The following is a 16,595-nucleotide window of genomic DNA, read 5'->3' as shown; positions in this document are numbered from 1 at the left end:
ATACATAAAAGTAAACTTCAACATAATTTAATTTATTTCTGTAATTTATCCAGTAAAGCAAAATGTATTAGTACATTATATTTAATAGTTTGGTCGACAAATTCGAACATAATACTATAATTGATATCATTTACAAATTCGTATTGCGCAGATTTTCTTGCATAACATGATTTTATATATTAATCATGATTTTTTATATATTAACTTTATGAGTTTATTATTAAATTTTATAAAAATAGTACGTGTATTTAATTCTTATATTATCAATTAAACTTTTTTATATATGTAGTTTCGAAACTGTAAACGGAAATAAAATGACAAATAATTATCCAAAAATGTTTAAAAGCTATTATAATAATAATACAGTGTTGTAATTTTAGAAAAACTGAATGAACAAATTTCGTGAAGAATTGATACAATGGATATGGTTTTCATCATTAAGATATTGTTATCTTGCTATGAGAATCGAGACAAAGAAAGATTATGATATACTTATATCTATTATTTTTGTAAAGATATATAAAATTAATTATTTTTATCTTTGTACTAGGCGTAAATCACATTGGGAAAAACATTGTTACGAAACAAAGAAATTCTTTCAGCCTTAAAATGAAAAAAATTAATTGAAATTGTGCGTGTATTTATCCTGTATGTTGGAAGTTTTATAAAGATGTATAAGAAATTAAATTATATCAATTAATAAATGTTATTTATTGATTTAATGGTTTCTTTTACGCGGCACGCAATATTTAAAAAATAATACTTTATTTTCGCGATATTCTGTTCTAATTTGTAAAAAGCATTTTTTATATATAAATTTTAACTCGCTTGATTAAAAAAACCAATTATCTGTCTATATATCTCTACAACAAAAAAGAAATGAAGAAATGAACACTGAGAAACATATCGACAAATAATAATATTATGTTGTATTTTTTGTTTGTATCCATTATCTGTATTTATCACTTGGCGCTTCGGTCTTAATATAAATATTTGTATTTGTAAACTGGCAATAATACGACACACATGATGTCATTCAAATTTATGACAAATCGAATACTTTTACAGGAGCCATAATGACGATTCTCAAAAAATGAGTAAAAATATAATAACGCCAATTATTTGAATCAATATGCGATTTAATAAGTACAGTTTTAGAATTTAAATTATAAGTTTCAGGAAAAAAATACCATAATCAAGGAAAATTTTAAAATTATGTTTTGAGATCATCAAATATCTTAATTAGTCGAAACATTACTAACATTTAGAATTGAAAGTAATCGAGTAGCGACAAAACGTTTCTTACTTATTAAGTTTCAATTAAGCGACAAAATTTCGCGTTTTTCACTTTCAAAGATATTTTAAGAAATTGAAGAAAGTTTCTCTTTACTAAGCTAAAATAACAGGCTTATGTATCTATCAATATATGTATAGGATAAATGTAAGACTTTTAGCAACGTTTCGAGATTTTTTTTTAATTCTTTAGAAATATCTAAAGAAATTGAAGAAAATTTCTCTTTATTAAGCTTATATAATTACATCAACTTACACACGAGTTAAAACCTTTGACTCATTAAGCTAAAAGGTTAGAAAATTAATATAAATGACATGTGCATTGTAAAAGTTCAAATATATAAAATACATTTTAAATTATGTATCTTATAAATATATAAAACTGTATAATATTTAAAAATAATATATATTCAATATACATTTTATTATTTACATTCAATATATTTTCACAATTGTATATATATTTGTTATATTTTGCAATTCTTCCTAACTTGCCAAAAATTGATCTATAATTTCCTCATAGGAGTTTAACGGCGCCTTTTCTACCCGAGCTAGGTGCTTCACTGAAGACGCGTTTGTTGCGCATGCGCGCGAAACCTAGCCTGTAATTCGCGAACACCGAGTGCAGTTCGACGGAATCAGCAGTCAGTTCAGTTTGTTGGCGAGCCAGACGAGCTCCGTTACGTCGGGCGTGAGGCGAAGCGGTCGCAGCCTCTTCGTTCACAGGACTCTGATACCTTTCGCGTCGAAGACCGCCACCGTCGCCGCTCGCCGCCGTCGGCCGTCACCATCGTCGTCGCCGCGGCAGTTGCGGTCGTAGTGGTAATCGACGTCGCGAGAGCCCGCACAGAAAGAGAGAGACGCCTGTGATCATGAAAAGTGTGAGAGTGCGTGAAATCGGGTAGCGTGCGAGGAGAAGCTTACGGAGACATGGTAAGTATCATCCGTCAATTTTCTCACGTTGTGCATTCGTTTACTGAATCCGTGAATCGATGATCTCTCTCTCCCTTGTCTTGCGGTCTCATCCCCATGGGGTTCGAAACGAAACGCGAGAGCAGGTCGAAGAGTGAGAATTAAAGCAGAGAATTGAAGGAAAACGGAGCATCGAGTCGTTGACGCGCGCGAGAGAGGTTATAAAACCGTCGCATTCGCGCCGTCGTCGAACGGTTTACGGGTGAGGTTCTCTCGTCCGAGGATTCGTCTGACGTTTCACCGCGATTCGCGCGTGTGAGAGAGTTCGTCCGGTTCGTCCAGTCGCGGAGTCGAGGGTCCAGTCCTGGATCGGAGCGTTCACCGAAGATCGATCCCCTGATGCCGCTAGCTGAACGCGCGCGAAAGGTTAGGAAGTCGACTCGCAGGAGGGTCATCGGCGCTCTGCCTCGCGACCGGACACCGTCGCTTTCACCGTTTCATTAGGCCTGTTTTTTTTTTAGCTGAACTTCCTGCACGGTTCATCCTTTTCTCCTTTTCTTTTCACTCATTGGAGAGAACAGATGAACTGAGCAAGAAGTTCACTTAGTGCCGTGTCTATCAATGTATATTAACCTTAATCTTCGTTTAATTCAGTCTTTATCTTTTTCTAATTCTAAGAATTATGTCCGGTTCTACAAATGTTGTTTAATTTTAATCTTGGTCCAATTAACTTTATTGTTTTCTAGTTTTAAGAATGAGAATAAACTGAAGAGTAAGCTGAACCGAGTAAATTGAAGTTGGTCTATATTGATAGAAACGGGCGTTAAAAGGGATAAAGGACAAATTGAACCAAAGTTAATTTACATTGGTAGAGATGTACATTAAAAGAAATAGATCTCGTGTCTCAAGGGGACACTTCGTGTCGCTCCATCGCGCCTGAAACATCACGCGAAATCCTGAAACACCATTCAATGCGCACTCGGTTTCCTCGCGAAGATTAGTTTGTAATCCCAGAGGACTCGGAGTCGATGATATACTGTTAGGATTTAACGCAATCTGGCCGCTTACGTAGAATCTGACGGGACTGAGGCACGCAAACGGCACCGTGGCGTCGCGAAGCGACTCGCAGAGAGAGAGGACAGTGTCCCGCAACCTCGTCCGGAGGCGTCTACTCAATCACCGATCTGTCAACTGGCCGACGACCGACCGACCGATAAGAACGTGTGTACATCGTGCGTTCTTATCGCCGTTGCTCTCGCTCCGCAATACTTTCACAATCATCGCGTGCGCGCGATGCGCGCAGCCGAGCGCGAACGCGATATACATGGGGATCACCTCTGCGGGATTGTATAGGGTTCAGGGCGTTTTAGGTTATGTTGGGCATCGGCGGTTTGTAGAAATTTGTAGGCAACATGTACGAGAAATCTGGCTACTCGAATTGTGCGTATGCGTGTGCTTAAACGTATGAATGTATAATATTAAGTATGTATATAATATTCGCAATAGAAAAAATATGTATTTTAGACGTATTACATGAAAGTTTATAAAGTAATGTATACATATATAATATTCATAGATATTTTTATAAGTAAGTCGAAAATATATATACGCGCGTGTACACATATCTGTATATAAAGTTTCGTTTTTTTGCTCATATTTAATATAAATATTAATATTAATGTTAATACAAATATTGATTTACTGCTTCTTCCATGTATGTATACAAGCACGCGCAATTAATATTTATATTACATATATATGTAAATGAGAAACAAACCTTGTTTTCTTTGCAGTAACTCATACATTGAGAGAAAAAATAGTTGCAATTACCATAATTTATAGTAATTTTCGATAATAACTATATACATTTTTGCAAGAACTATAAATATAATTATTATTATTAACATTATAGCAGCAATTAACCATAATTATTTTACTATGCAGTTAGTCATAAGTACCGAACACTTTTCTCTCAGTGTAATATATGCGAAGAAGGTTTGTGTAAATTAGAACGATCCAGTTTTTGATATATTACTTAGACACGGAGAAATTTATCCTATAAAGATTAATGTCTAGGAAGAGAGGAATTATATACTTCTCGATTGCACTTATCGTGATTGTCCTCATCCAAAAGTCGGACGAGTTAAGGGAGAGTAGCGAGATCGTTGAGTGGATATCGATGTCAATGACGCTCAATGAGCGGATAATCCATCAATGAGTATCCCCTTAATTTTGAAAGACACTGAGATAGGATTACTGCTCGTAATCGAAAAGTGACGGATATTTTAAAGGTGATTTCTAAATAAAGATTTTAATTATTGAAATGAAATAAATTCTTTATTTCGAAAACAATAGTAGATATTATAAGCTACAAGATATCTTATTTTTATTAAAATGACAAATTATAATAAAAATTGATTTTAAGTATATATTATAAATATATATCAAATCGATTCAAATTAGTTTAGTTGTCAAGAACAATAATCTCAAAAAGCTTTTAATATTCTGAAATTATCCAATTATTTTGATTTTTTAAATCAATTTCGAATCGATCTTTCTTTAGTCAAATTGATTTTATTTTTCTAAAATTTTCCAGATTTGTGAAGCCCTCTATTTAGATAAAATATTATTTAACCAGGCGTCATTGTGGTGCTAAAATGTTACACGGACGTTGAGGTGGATCATGATAATCCGAATATTTTTTTTATCTATTCTCGCAATGTCAACAATGGTTTTAGAAAGTCTTAGCTCCAGCTACAGGGCGGTTAGTTAAAATCTACGAAGTATGTAAACAAATACAGATGTTTGAAAATGTCTCGGGTTATTATGACCCAGCCACAATGACGCCGGGTTAAAATACGTTAAATAAAATTTTTTTAATTTTTTAAGATATTTAAATTAAAAATACAAAGTTCTGTTAAAGTCGATTATTCGCGCCTTTGAAAATTAATACGTGAAGAGTATTTTATTATTACTCGATTACAACTTTCAAAGATCAGTACTCTAACTTGATGAAAAAGAAATTAATTCATTGAAAATTAATTATTGAAAATTTTCTTTCTATGAAAAGTGCAAGAAACTTAAACGAAAACATAAATTATAATATTTTCTATATATTCATATATACTTTTGACTTATATATACATATATTATAATTGATTTGGAAAATTTCAATTTTTATAACTATATATATTTTGTTTCACAAACATTCGTACGTTATTTTATTAAAAGATATATTTTGCTATTGTATATCATAAATTCTGAGCCGCGATGAGAAGTTTATGGAAATATTGCTGGAAAGCATTAAATTTCCTCGCTATACGTCAAGTGGCTTTCAAATATTTTTATCGTTGTCACTGGTCTTTATAATTTTGGCATCGTCCTCCCGTCTTCGGTAGCTGAAATTCCCACTTCGTAATGGACTGTGCGCTGGTTGTCGTAGTTGTGTTTTTATCTCGACCTGCATCAGTCATTGGTGTTTCACGTTACTGCGTTGCGTTCATCCAGTTCGCATCCCGAAACTCGATTCCGGGAAGGAATGGACTTCGCATTTCCAAGCGCATTAGCATATTCAGAACATCCGTTTCTCTAATTAGTCGTTATGCAGTTTGCGTTTCTCTCGCAGGTATTTCGCTGCGCGATAAATTTTGTCACAATTTGCAAATTATTAAATCACTCTGTGAACACAAAGAAACGACGAAGAACGTTGTTTGCTTTTCTGAATAAAACACTTGCGGCGTGTGGCTTTCGTGATTATCTACTAAACGACAGAAATGTGTATTAAATATTACTTTCTCTGCTAGATAATAATTTAATCTTTCTCTTTATCTTATGCGGGTTAACAATAATCTCTACTTGAGGAAATGTTTTTGTTCTATTAATGAACTAGAATGTACTTGGAAAGAACACAATAATTACATTATTTAAAAATCTATATTAGCAACACGAAATGTATACAGAACATTGGTATTTAGGATGTTGGTGTCTTCCGCAAACTTGAAAGATAACGATTTGGGTGATTTCTGCTTTCATCAAGCGTATGTAGATAGTATTTTTTCTGGCTTTATTTAATTCTGTTATCGCGTAATTAATTATGCTATCGTTTATCTTTGCCGTTATTGCTGCAATCTCAAAGTGTTTAATGAATATTTATTTTGCATATATTTTATCTAAAACTGCATAAATTTGGAAAATACTGTGATATGTTACGTACGAATGTTGCCTCTTAAATTGATAGCATACAAATTTGTTACCACACCATGCGTTTATATTGATAACATATTAAAATGTAAACGTACACAGTTGGAAAAAATGTGTTGAATTTAACATAAATCGCATGCTCAAACGGTCTACTCAAATTTTTGAGTTAATTTTACACAAGATGAATGTGTTAGAAGGTAACACAAATATTGTATAAGAGAATAAATACAAAGAAAGATAACATCGACACAGTTTGTAAACAAACCGTGAAAGCATATTTTTTGTCAGAAAATTAACATTTGTGATATGTTAAATTAACATGAATTTTATTCATTTTTGTCTTAGAATTTACGTTTTAAAACACGTTAGTTTTATGTTACTTTTTCACTTACTCATAAATTGTGTCATTTTGACACTAAAAAACATTGAATATCAATTTTACAAAAAATTGTTAAATAACACACATAATCACATTATGTTAAATTAACACTCGAATATATTAAAAAATTCAACACAAACTGTTAAGGCAAACGTGAGTGGACCGTTCAACACAAATACACAAATTTTTTTACTGTGATACATAAAGAAAAAGGTGATGTCAGATTTTGTTAGGTTTTTCTATTTACTTGGACAGCAAAAATTATGTAATATATGTATATGATATGACGTTATTACTGAAGAAAATGTGCTAAATTTTAATAAATATTTGAATAGTATACTAATTAAATATTTATTAAATGTAAATATATTTATTTAGTATAAGAACCATTGATTTGATTTAACTATCTTTTCTTTACCGAGATTAAATATTTACTTACAGTAAATATTTATTTATTACAAGTAAATATTTAATTAGTACTATTCGAAAAAAATATATTAAGATTTAATCAGTTTTTTCCGGTGGACTTGTATAGCTAAACATTCTTTTAATCGTATTTTTCCAAAAAAATGCAAATAGCCAAAATTTTTACGTTTTTAAATATTATTACATTTTTAGTAAAATACTGAATATTAGATGATTTGTTATATCATTCAAAGAACTGAATTTTTTATCACGAAGAGAATTTTTTAGACAAAGGAATAAGTAATAGTCAGAATGGGCGAGGTTTGTAGAATAAAGAAAATAGAGTAGAACGTCCCAATCGAACACCAGCAACTTGTTTCGAACAGCCAAATGCATGTCTTATGTGTAGGTGGACTTGCCAGTGGTTTGACAAATACTGTCACACGCGTTAAAAATTTTAAACAATTCTTATTCCAGTGGTATCAGCCACTGCCCGATATTACTCGACTTTCCCCTATGTATACATTTGTTTGTATGAATGGATTCTCTGATATTAATTTCACATTTTACATTCATTTCGAGCTACTGTTGCAGTAAATTTCAATATATCTATTGTTTGTGAATAAATAAAACCAATTTATTAATTAATATCTTAAAAATTTCTTATATTTAATTTATATGTTTGTGCATAACCTAGAAAAATAAGTATTGTTTTTTGTTGTAATGCATATAGTTTATTATTATCGATTATTATACTTTTTTTACAATAATGGGCGCGCAGCTTAAAAAAAAAGATGTATCAACAGCATTATTTTAATTGAAAATGATCTTATTGATTTAACAACAATATTAATGAAACAAAAAAATTTTATTAAAACAAGAACATGACGTATATTTGTTTCATTAAGTATTATTGAATTAACAAAATTATTTTCAATTAAAATATTGTGGTTGATAATTTTTTTTCAGTGTACTAAAATCTAGCTTCAATTATACTTTTGACGGTTTCTTACTTATTTGATTAAAATTTTTTTGTTATTAACACATTTAATGCGACACGATATATACGCATAGCATTTTTAATTTCAATTTTAATAAAGGAATTTCTATTTATTATTGTACACAATTAATATTGTATGAAATACTTATAAACTTAGTGCGCACAATTTTTGCAATTATATGTCCCAATAATAGACGTTGATGAGTATTAATTACATTTTAATTTCACTACATTTTTAATTAATTTTATCATACGCATTATGCTCATTCGTTCTTTTTCTTCGCGCAACAAGTGAGTTGCATCGATGTTTTCTTTTCCTTGCCACGTAAACCAGTTACTTTCCCCCTATTTGCCCCACATCGTTATGTTCACACTAATAAAACGTTGAATTTTACTTGCAGTTCCAGACAATGAAAATGGTGAGCAAGTGCGCCAGCTGCATTTCTTCCTCTTGAATCTTGTAGCGACGTCGATGAACGTGGGAACGACAAGTTGCGTCGATGAAGCATCCGCGGGATCACGAAACCGTCGTCCGCCACGTCGCACTCGCACCTAAGACGTTCCTCTTCTGGAGGAGAACTCCCGGTGGCGGAAATTGCGCGGCGTAATCCTCTCCTCCAGTTGTGGCAGCAATTTCAATCGCGCGAAACGAAAATCTGAAGATCTTCAGGCAATTGGGCTTCGTTATCTCTTCCGGTATATTTTCCATAATTAAGCGTCGAGAATGACTTTCCCGCGTGCGCGCGAAATGTTAGTGAGACTGACGATGCGTAGAACCGCGAAGTGATAGTCGAAGAAACGCGAATTACCGGTTCCAGGAAGTTACGAAATTGGCCGTATGTATCGATCGGCCGGGATCACACGCAATTGTTGAATCGAAGTCAAGGACGGTAGTGTCGCTGGAGGGGTCCGTATACAGGTGGGCAAACTCGAGATACCCGCTTGCCTCCAGGACTTGTTCGAGGACTTGCACGTTACACGCAAACAGGATTCACAGTGCGGTGTCCCGGCCTTAGTGAGATGGCCTTCATGATGAAAAAGAAAAAGTACAAATTCTCTGTGGAGGTCGACCTCGAGGAGCTCACGGCGGTGCCATTCGTCAGTGCTGTGCTTTTCGCCAAGCTGAGGCTTCTAGACGGCGGTTCCTTTGTCGATCATTCCACCAGGTGAGTGTTGCTATTCTGAAATACCGTTAATGGGGATAGCGAGTTAAAATTGATTTCACACTTTGAGTGCGCGCAGGAAAATTAAAGGCGATGTTATTGAAAAGCATATATCTTTGTAGATAAATAAAAACGTTGTGTATGTATTCACGAATTTAACCAGAGAAGTTTTAATCGTATGGCATGCGTTAAGTGTCCCAGATTTCCCACAGTTCTTTTTACGAGATGAGTCGAGTCACGGTACACAAAAAAGTGTATTGATCCTGAATAGGACCAGTCACGGTACAGAAAAAGGTGTATTGATTCTGAATAAGATCAGTCACGGTACACAAACCTATTCAGAATCAATACAATTTTTTTTGTATCGTGGCTGATCCTATTCAGGATCAATACACTTTTTTTGTTTCGTGACTCGATTCATCTCGTAAAAAGAACTGCGGGAAATCTGGGACACTTGATGCATGTCATACAATTAAAACTTTCTTGGTTAAATTCGTGAACACAAACATACACAGCGTTTTTGTTTATTTACAAAGGTATATACTTTTCAATAACATCGTCTTTAACTTTCCTGTGCGCACTCAAAGTGTGAAATCAATTTTAACTCGCTGAACTGATCCTATTCAAGACGTAGGATTTTATAACCGCGCAAAATATTTCATTCCGACATGTACTATCAATTTCAAGTGGATTGGATCGCGATCAAATCGACTGAAACTTTACTTCAGAAGCGTTTGCGGTGCGCTTGTTATAGAGAAAGAGAGTTCGGTTGTGTATGTAAGAAGCGAACGCATTGTTCTGAGAAATCTTTGTGTTCACGCGCGTTTAATAAGCAAGTAGCAAGAAGCGAAAATAATAACAGAAAGTTAAAGTAACGAGGCGATGAACAGTCATGCGAAACGTGCTGGCATTGGGCAATTCGCAGAATGTTAATACGAACATATATAAATATAAATTACAAAATATAAATTAATCTCGAACGTATGATGCAGATTATTTTGACGATAGCAAATGTCTGGCTATTTTATCTAACGCATGTTTATTTCAAATCCGAGTTTACCGGATTTACGTAACTTCACTGTATTGTCATAAGTACAATTACAACAGTATCTATATAAATTATCTTACAGGAAAATACTCATGCTATTATATATCTCAATGCACGTTTGTAGAATGAACGTATCACTTGGAATCACTAACACGATTATTAATACAACTGATCATTGATATAATTATTGTAATAAAAAATTGTGAAAAATGTAAATTCAGAACTGTTATTATTTTTCAATTTAGGATAAAATACGGGGTAATTTAGATAGGTTAACAGAAATTTTTAAATTGTATAAAAGATTGAGGTCGCATTGTGTATTCAATCAAACATACAAAACATACTCTATTGCAGCAATATTTTATATGTTTAATCGAATACCTCATGATGCGATCTCAATTTTTATACATTTTCCAAATTTTTGTTAACCTATCCATTACCCTGTCTTACCAGCTGTTTTTAATTTTATTTGGCGAAATTTGCTATCATTTTAATTAATTAACACAACAAGTCAACAGTCCAATATTATCTGATTTTAGACTTAATATTTATGGAAATATATTCTTTTTAATTTTGATCAAATTTACGAAAGAGTCAACACCTTCTCAACATATATTCTTCTAAAATGGAATATGTTTGCAGTAATTCGGATAATACATGTATTTATCATAAATACGCGCGCGTTTCGTGTAATCCGTTTCACTAGCAGCATATGCCGTTTCTCTAGAGTCTAGCTTTAAGACGCTTAAGCACCCTAAAGCTTGAACAGTCTTCAAGTTAGAAACTATCTAGAGCTGAGCTTCCGGCTTGGTTCAACGAAGTTTTAATAGTTCATCAGAAAAAGCAAACTGCGGGCCGCTAAATATAGGTCTCGGCTATGGCAGGCCATTATACACTCGCAAATTCCATACAGGCGTCTTGCGGCGTCTCACCATAAGAGAATCCCAACGTGCGTGTTTCCGCGTCATCGCCGAGAATACAGTTTTCAGTTTTAGTCGCGCGTTTCTCTCGATTTGCTGAGATTTCGATGAATAGCTTTGCAAAACAAAATAAAACGTAATAAAAATTCCCAAGATTAGAAAAGATTAGAAAGCTAATTGCATGTGCTTTTCTTGCTGGTTTGAAATAGAATTACTCGGAAATGTACAGATTTCAAAAGAGAATACATAAAAGTTTAACAATTTTAATTTTATGTGAGACTAATCCACAAACGCGTTCTGTAGAGATGTTATGTCGAAATGATATATATACACATTCTGTCAATTTGGAACATTTGAAGCATTTTACGAACTAAAGTCATAAAATAAATAAATTTTTTAAATGTTTCTCTCGCTTGCTATTTTCAGAATTATAAATTTACGAAATCGTATCTACATTGAGAGAGAGAGAGAGAGAGAGAGAGAGAGAAAACGATAAAATAATTTATTCTAATAACGAGTGAAATTAATCGATATTAATAAAAAATATCGAAAAGTTAACGGAACTTGCATAATATGTCGGATAACGAGGTGAAATAAGCATGTACCGAGAACTGCATTCCCGGGTGCATAGAAACGTGACGTATGTTATTATATAGCGCAAAAATGTAAAGTTCACCGCGCCGGGCATAGTTGAAGTCTTTATTTCCGTCGAGTATCTATTTCTGGAAAGTCTTGAGTTCTATGAACAGCAATATAAATCTTGATAATTGTCATAATAGTTTTTTATGATAAAACTTCAACGCTGTTTGCCACAATATTACAAACAGGAAACAAAGTTCCTTCCAGATTAACGCTTATTAATATAAATAAATTAATGAATAAATAAATTATTGAATACTAAACATCATGTTGTAACTAATTATGATTAATAATGCTCAAAATTTGCAAGATGTAGCACATGAGCAATATATTAGTAAATTATTTTGCACTTGTATATTAATATAAAAATATATCGAAAATTGTATAGTACTCCGTGAAATATTGAGCAATAAATTATTTTGTACATTAAATGTTATATATATTCATAGTTTATACGGTGTATTCATAAAACGAAAAAAAAAAGTAATGTTAAATCGATGTTTAACGATTGATTAATTTTACTTCAATCGTTCACATTCAAAGCTTCTTAACGGACTTCAATAAAATCCCACTCAATTATTATAATCCTTTTATAATATATCACAGATAGAAAAAATTATTACAGTACGATGGTCAATTAGATCTGTAAAACAGCATATATCGTTGTTTTAATTATTGAGTTGTGCGTACCAAAGGTATGAAATTAACGGGTTTACGATTAGCATGTCTTTACTTTTTCTCGTAGAACTCGCGATGTCGAATACAATAAATTGAAAACTGGAGTCTAAAGAGAGCTCATTTTGTTGTTTAACAAAACGAGCTATTGTCTCACTAGCGAGAGAACTAACAACACTGTGATGTTTGTATCCTGTGCGTTATGCGCGGTGTCATTTCCTTTCTTCTTTCCCCCCCCCCCCTCTCTCTCTCTCTCTAAGTAGAATAATGTTTCTATCTGTGTGTGCACAAATGCGTGCGGCATAAATTCTACCATCATTTATGTAAGCGTTTCTGCTTAACAAGGCATTTCACCGCATAAAAGATAATGGTGAAACGTAGTGTATTTTTTCCTCAGAAGTGGGATATCAAAGTGTGATTTCTTGTGTTACCTTCTCAAATTTCAAATAATATCCTTACTAGAAAGCAAACACAAGTGTATAATGAAAACAAAATATATAAAGAAATAGTTCCGCGCCGCATATTTTTCGTGGAAGTATTATATTATTCCTTCACTTTCGAATTTATTTCTCCGTTTTCGAATATTCGTTTCATTTCTTTGCCATGTGATATATTTTTCTTGTTCAAAGTAGAATAAGTCGATAAAACCAGTCGCACAAAAATGATCCGACTCTATGACGTGTACTGGTCGTATTCACGTGAAACCGCTTTTTAAAACCATCACTTTTATTTCGGATATCGATGTGTTCGTGGAGACATGAGGACGACTATTGCACTTGCATCACAGAATACAGTTTCCATGAAAGGCACTCCAGTTGTATTCCATTAGTATTGACTTAAAAAAAGAAGAGTTCCATTGCATGATAATAGCATCGTGCTCATTAATTGTCTAGTCGCTTTCTGTTTCGTCTAAATATATGTAGTCTTTCTTAAACTCCTCCTTTCTAATTTCTTCTTCACATTAATTAAACCGCTAACGAACTGTGATATGGTATTCTAGCCACAAAGTGAAAGAAATGTTAGAACGTTTTATTAACCTAATTAGAATCATTCGTTGTCACATATAGATATATTTATTGGATTTTAAAAAAGTTAGATATTTATTTAATGATACACATAATATAAGTCATTTTATTAATTTATTTCAAAAATGTCTAATAACGTTTTAATATCGGAAGATATTAAAAGCGATGTTAAAGAATAAAATTTTTAATTTTGTAAATATGTGTTTTAATTCCGTATTTGTATAAAATTGCCATGTAAGAAAGACAAGTTTTTGTATCAGAACAATTCATACATGATAACTACAGATTGTTTCATCGATTATTAAATATAATATATAATTTTAATAATTAATTAACGAAAGCTTATATATTTGAACCAATTCTGCAAATCTGTCTCGCTTGTGCCCTTAATCACTGCAATAATTACGCAAGTTAAACAGATTGATCAGTTATTTGCGCATCATTAATTCTCGTATTTCCGATACGCTTAGAAAACTTTAATTCAGTTTAATTCTATCGATTTTCTGAACAATTTCTCCTATCGACTGCTCGCGCTGTTTCAAAGTTTTCCTTGTACCAATAATGATATCGCGACATTTTTACAGAGGTAATTCAAAATTGGAAGATATGAAGGGATTTACATTTACAGCATTTAAACGATTTTTCTTAGTTAGTTTCATTTTCCTCGATTGTCTTATACTTTAAAAGTATAATTTTGGTTCAGGAAGTAACAATAAATTCTATTTGTGACGCATAAGCTTTTTTGTTAAAGCTTTTGATTTTAAAGTATTATTGAGGGAAATACAAAATATGGTATACAAAAGGCTGTCGTAAAAAAGGGTATTCTTATTACCTTTATATTTTTATATAATTCTGTATAGAATGATATGTAAGTTTTCACAGGAAAACTTTTCCATTATTCACTACAAGTACTGAAAATCTATATGTTTACGTATACTATAGATTTTTAGTATTCGCAGTGAATAATGAAACGTAGCCACAGTTGAAAAAAGCGAAACAAGGTCGTGACAAGGTTTCTGATAATTCTATACCAATCCATTAGTAGGTTTATCGATTAGCTATAATAAGTATATGCTATTATACTGCGCATATAAGATAAATGCATCGTCTCTATGCGCTCGTCAAGGAAAAAAATTATCAATTAACGTGAATAGCTTGTATAACTGATTCTTCAATGTAGCCTGGAAGAATCCGCTAATTTGAAAGTGCATCATAACAGGAGAGGATAATGAAAAATTTGATTAATTGCGCCAATGCGAAAACGATTACTCAGCTATATCTTACAAGGAAAATGATGATGAATTTTTTGACGAATTATGTTAATTACTTGCGTATTACCGCATTAACCGTGATTTAATAATTGAATTATTAAGCATCACTGTACTTACTTACGAGACGCTCATTTAGTTGCTAATTGATTACATATTGCACTTCACTGCATTCTCAGTCATAACAAAGAATTACATAGTAGGATACCGCATTGACCCACATTTCCGTCGCGCATTTAACACGCTAAGTATGACTGTCACAATTGTCACAAATCTATGTAGGTATTCCACAGTTTCCGACACTCTGTTCAACTACGGAGATTATCATTTGAAAATTAATTTTTCCGATTGTATATAATTGTAAGTATGCATTATTGCACGGAGATTTTGTTTAACTAAGCTATACAGATGCGTAGTAAAATCTTATTATATCTAAGCAAGTATTTCAGATTTTTTAATTATAATAATAGAATTTTAATTTGCGCTTCAACTGTCGGAATATTTAAGTTTGACAATTAAAAAGTTTTGATTGTCATTCTTTGAAAGAAAAATTCGTCAAATCAGATTTCCATTAATGAAATATCGATCGTTAACTTCAAAGAAATGAATAGGAGGAATGGAACTTCCTGATATTTTGTACATGTATTGAGTATGTAAATATGAATTCTCAGAAATTAATAGGGACAGTTGCCATGAAATACAGTTAGAATGTGCATGTTATTTTTACTTTTATTTCTTGAAAATCTGAATCATTCTTTATGAAAGAAACGATTTATTAGTTTTAAATTAATACGATGACGTTACATGAAATTACCATTACACAGGACGCAATCGCAAATTGAAACGATATTTTTAAAAGTACATGACTATAACTGTATATTATAAATGAAATCAATAGTAGCCATAATAGAACAAGCAAACGTGCTAAAAAAGAATTAATACATATACGGCGTTTACTAATTAGGACATTTAATAAATAGCATCAATATTGAATAGCACACTGTGTCATGGCGAGAAATAATAGCCGGCTCTGCGAAACCGGCAGCAATTAATTGACATTTGAAATCAAAACAAGTGCTGATAGAAACGGGGACAAAGGTGGGGTCGATGCTGCGATCGAGCTCCACATTGTACTTAAGACAGTCTATGCGTTGAGGGCGTTCGCGTGTTAATTCATTGCAGGCTTTGTGCAGTGTTCCACCGCTTGCGTCTAGAATGGAAAACTGAATTCAACGAGAATTTAGTTTGGCGAAAACTAATTTCTCCCGGTTTTTTCGGCTCGCTAACTGTGCGAGAATTTGCCTTGTCCATTGAAATGATGATTTGTATACCGAAAAAAAATTTAATTCATAACATTTTCCTATTTTGCAGTTGCTGCATAATTATTTATACATTTTACTGTAACAAAGGAGAAGCGATTTCGTCTTTTGACGAAAGAACTTTTCTTAAATAAAATTTCTTTAGAATGTAAAGAAATGTATGAAAAATGATAAATAATTTTTAAAACACCAAAATATTTATGCGAATAACAACTGTTATCTGATTGCTTGGATTTATTCTTTTGCATTCGTAAAGTAAGAGGAACATAAATAAGTACAGATAATACATAATAAATCTGTCCGAATGTTTTATGATAACAGAGAGTTTTATTTTTAATTTTATTTCACA

At 32.5% G+C, this 16,595-nt stretch overlaps 1 protein-coding gene across 3 annotated transcripts in view; it reads left to right on the top strand.

The window, feature by feature from the left end:
• The first annotated feature begins 9,209 nt into the window (after window positions 1-9,209).
• Window positions 9,210-16,595, top strand: part of LOC108767405 (protein FAM102B) — a 66,142-nt gene continuing 58,756 nt past the window's right edge. For all 3 annotated transcript variants that reach the window (XM_018517294.1, XM_018517295.1, XM_018517296.1), the window contains exon 1: window positions 9,210-9,355. In XM_018517294.1, coding sequence (XP_018372796.1) covers window positions 9,210-9,355 — 146 coding nt within the window. The remainder of the gene's footprint in view (window positions 9,356-16,595) is intronic.

This window comes from Trachymyrmex cornetzi, unplaced genomic scaffold, assembly GCF_001594075.2.
Source record: "Trachymyrmex cornetzi isolate Tcor2-1 unplaced genomic scaffold, Tcor1.1 scaffold67, whole genome shotgun sequence".
Lineage (NCBI taxonomy): Eukaryota > Metazoa > Arthropoda > Insecta > Hymenoptera > Formicidae > Trachymyrmex > Trachymyrmex cornetzi.
This window is presented reverse-complemented; position numbering and strand designations above follow the sequence as displayed.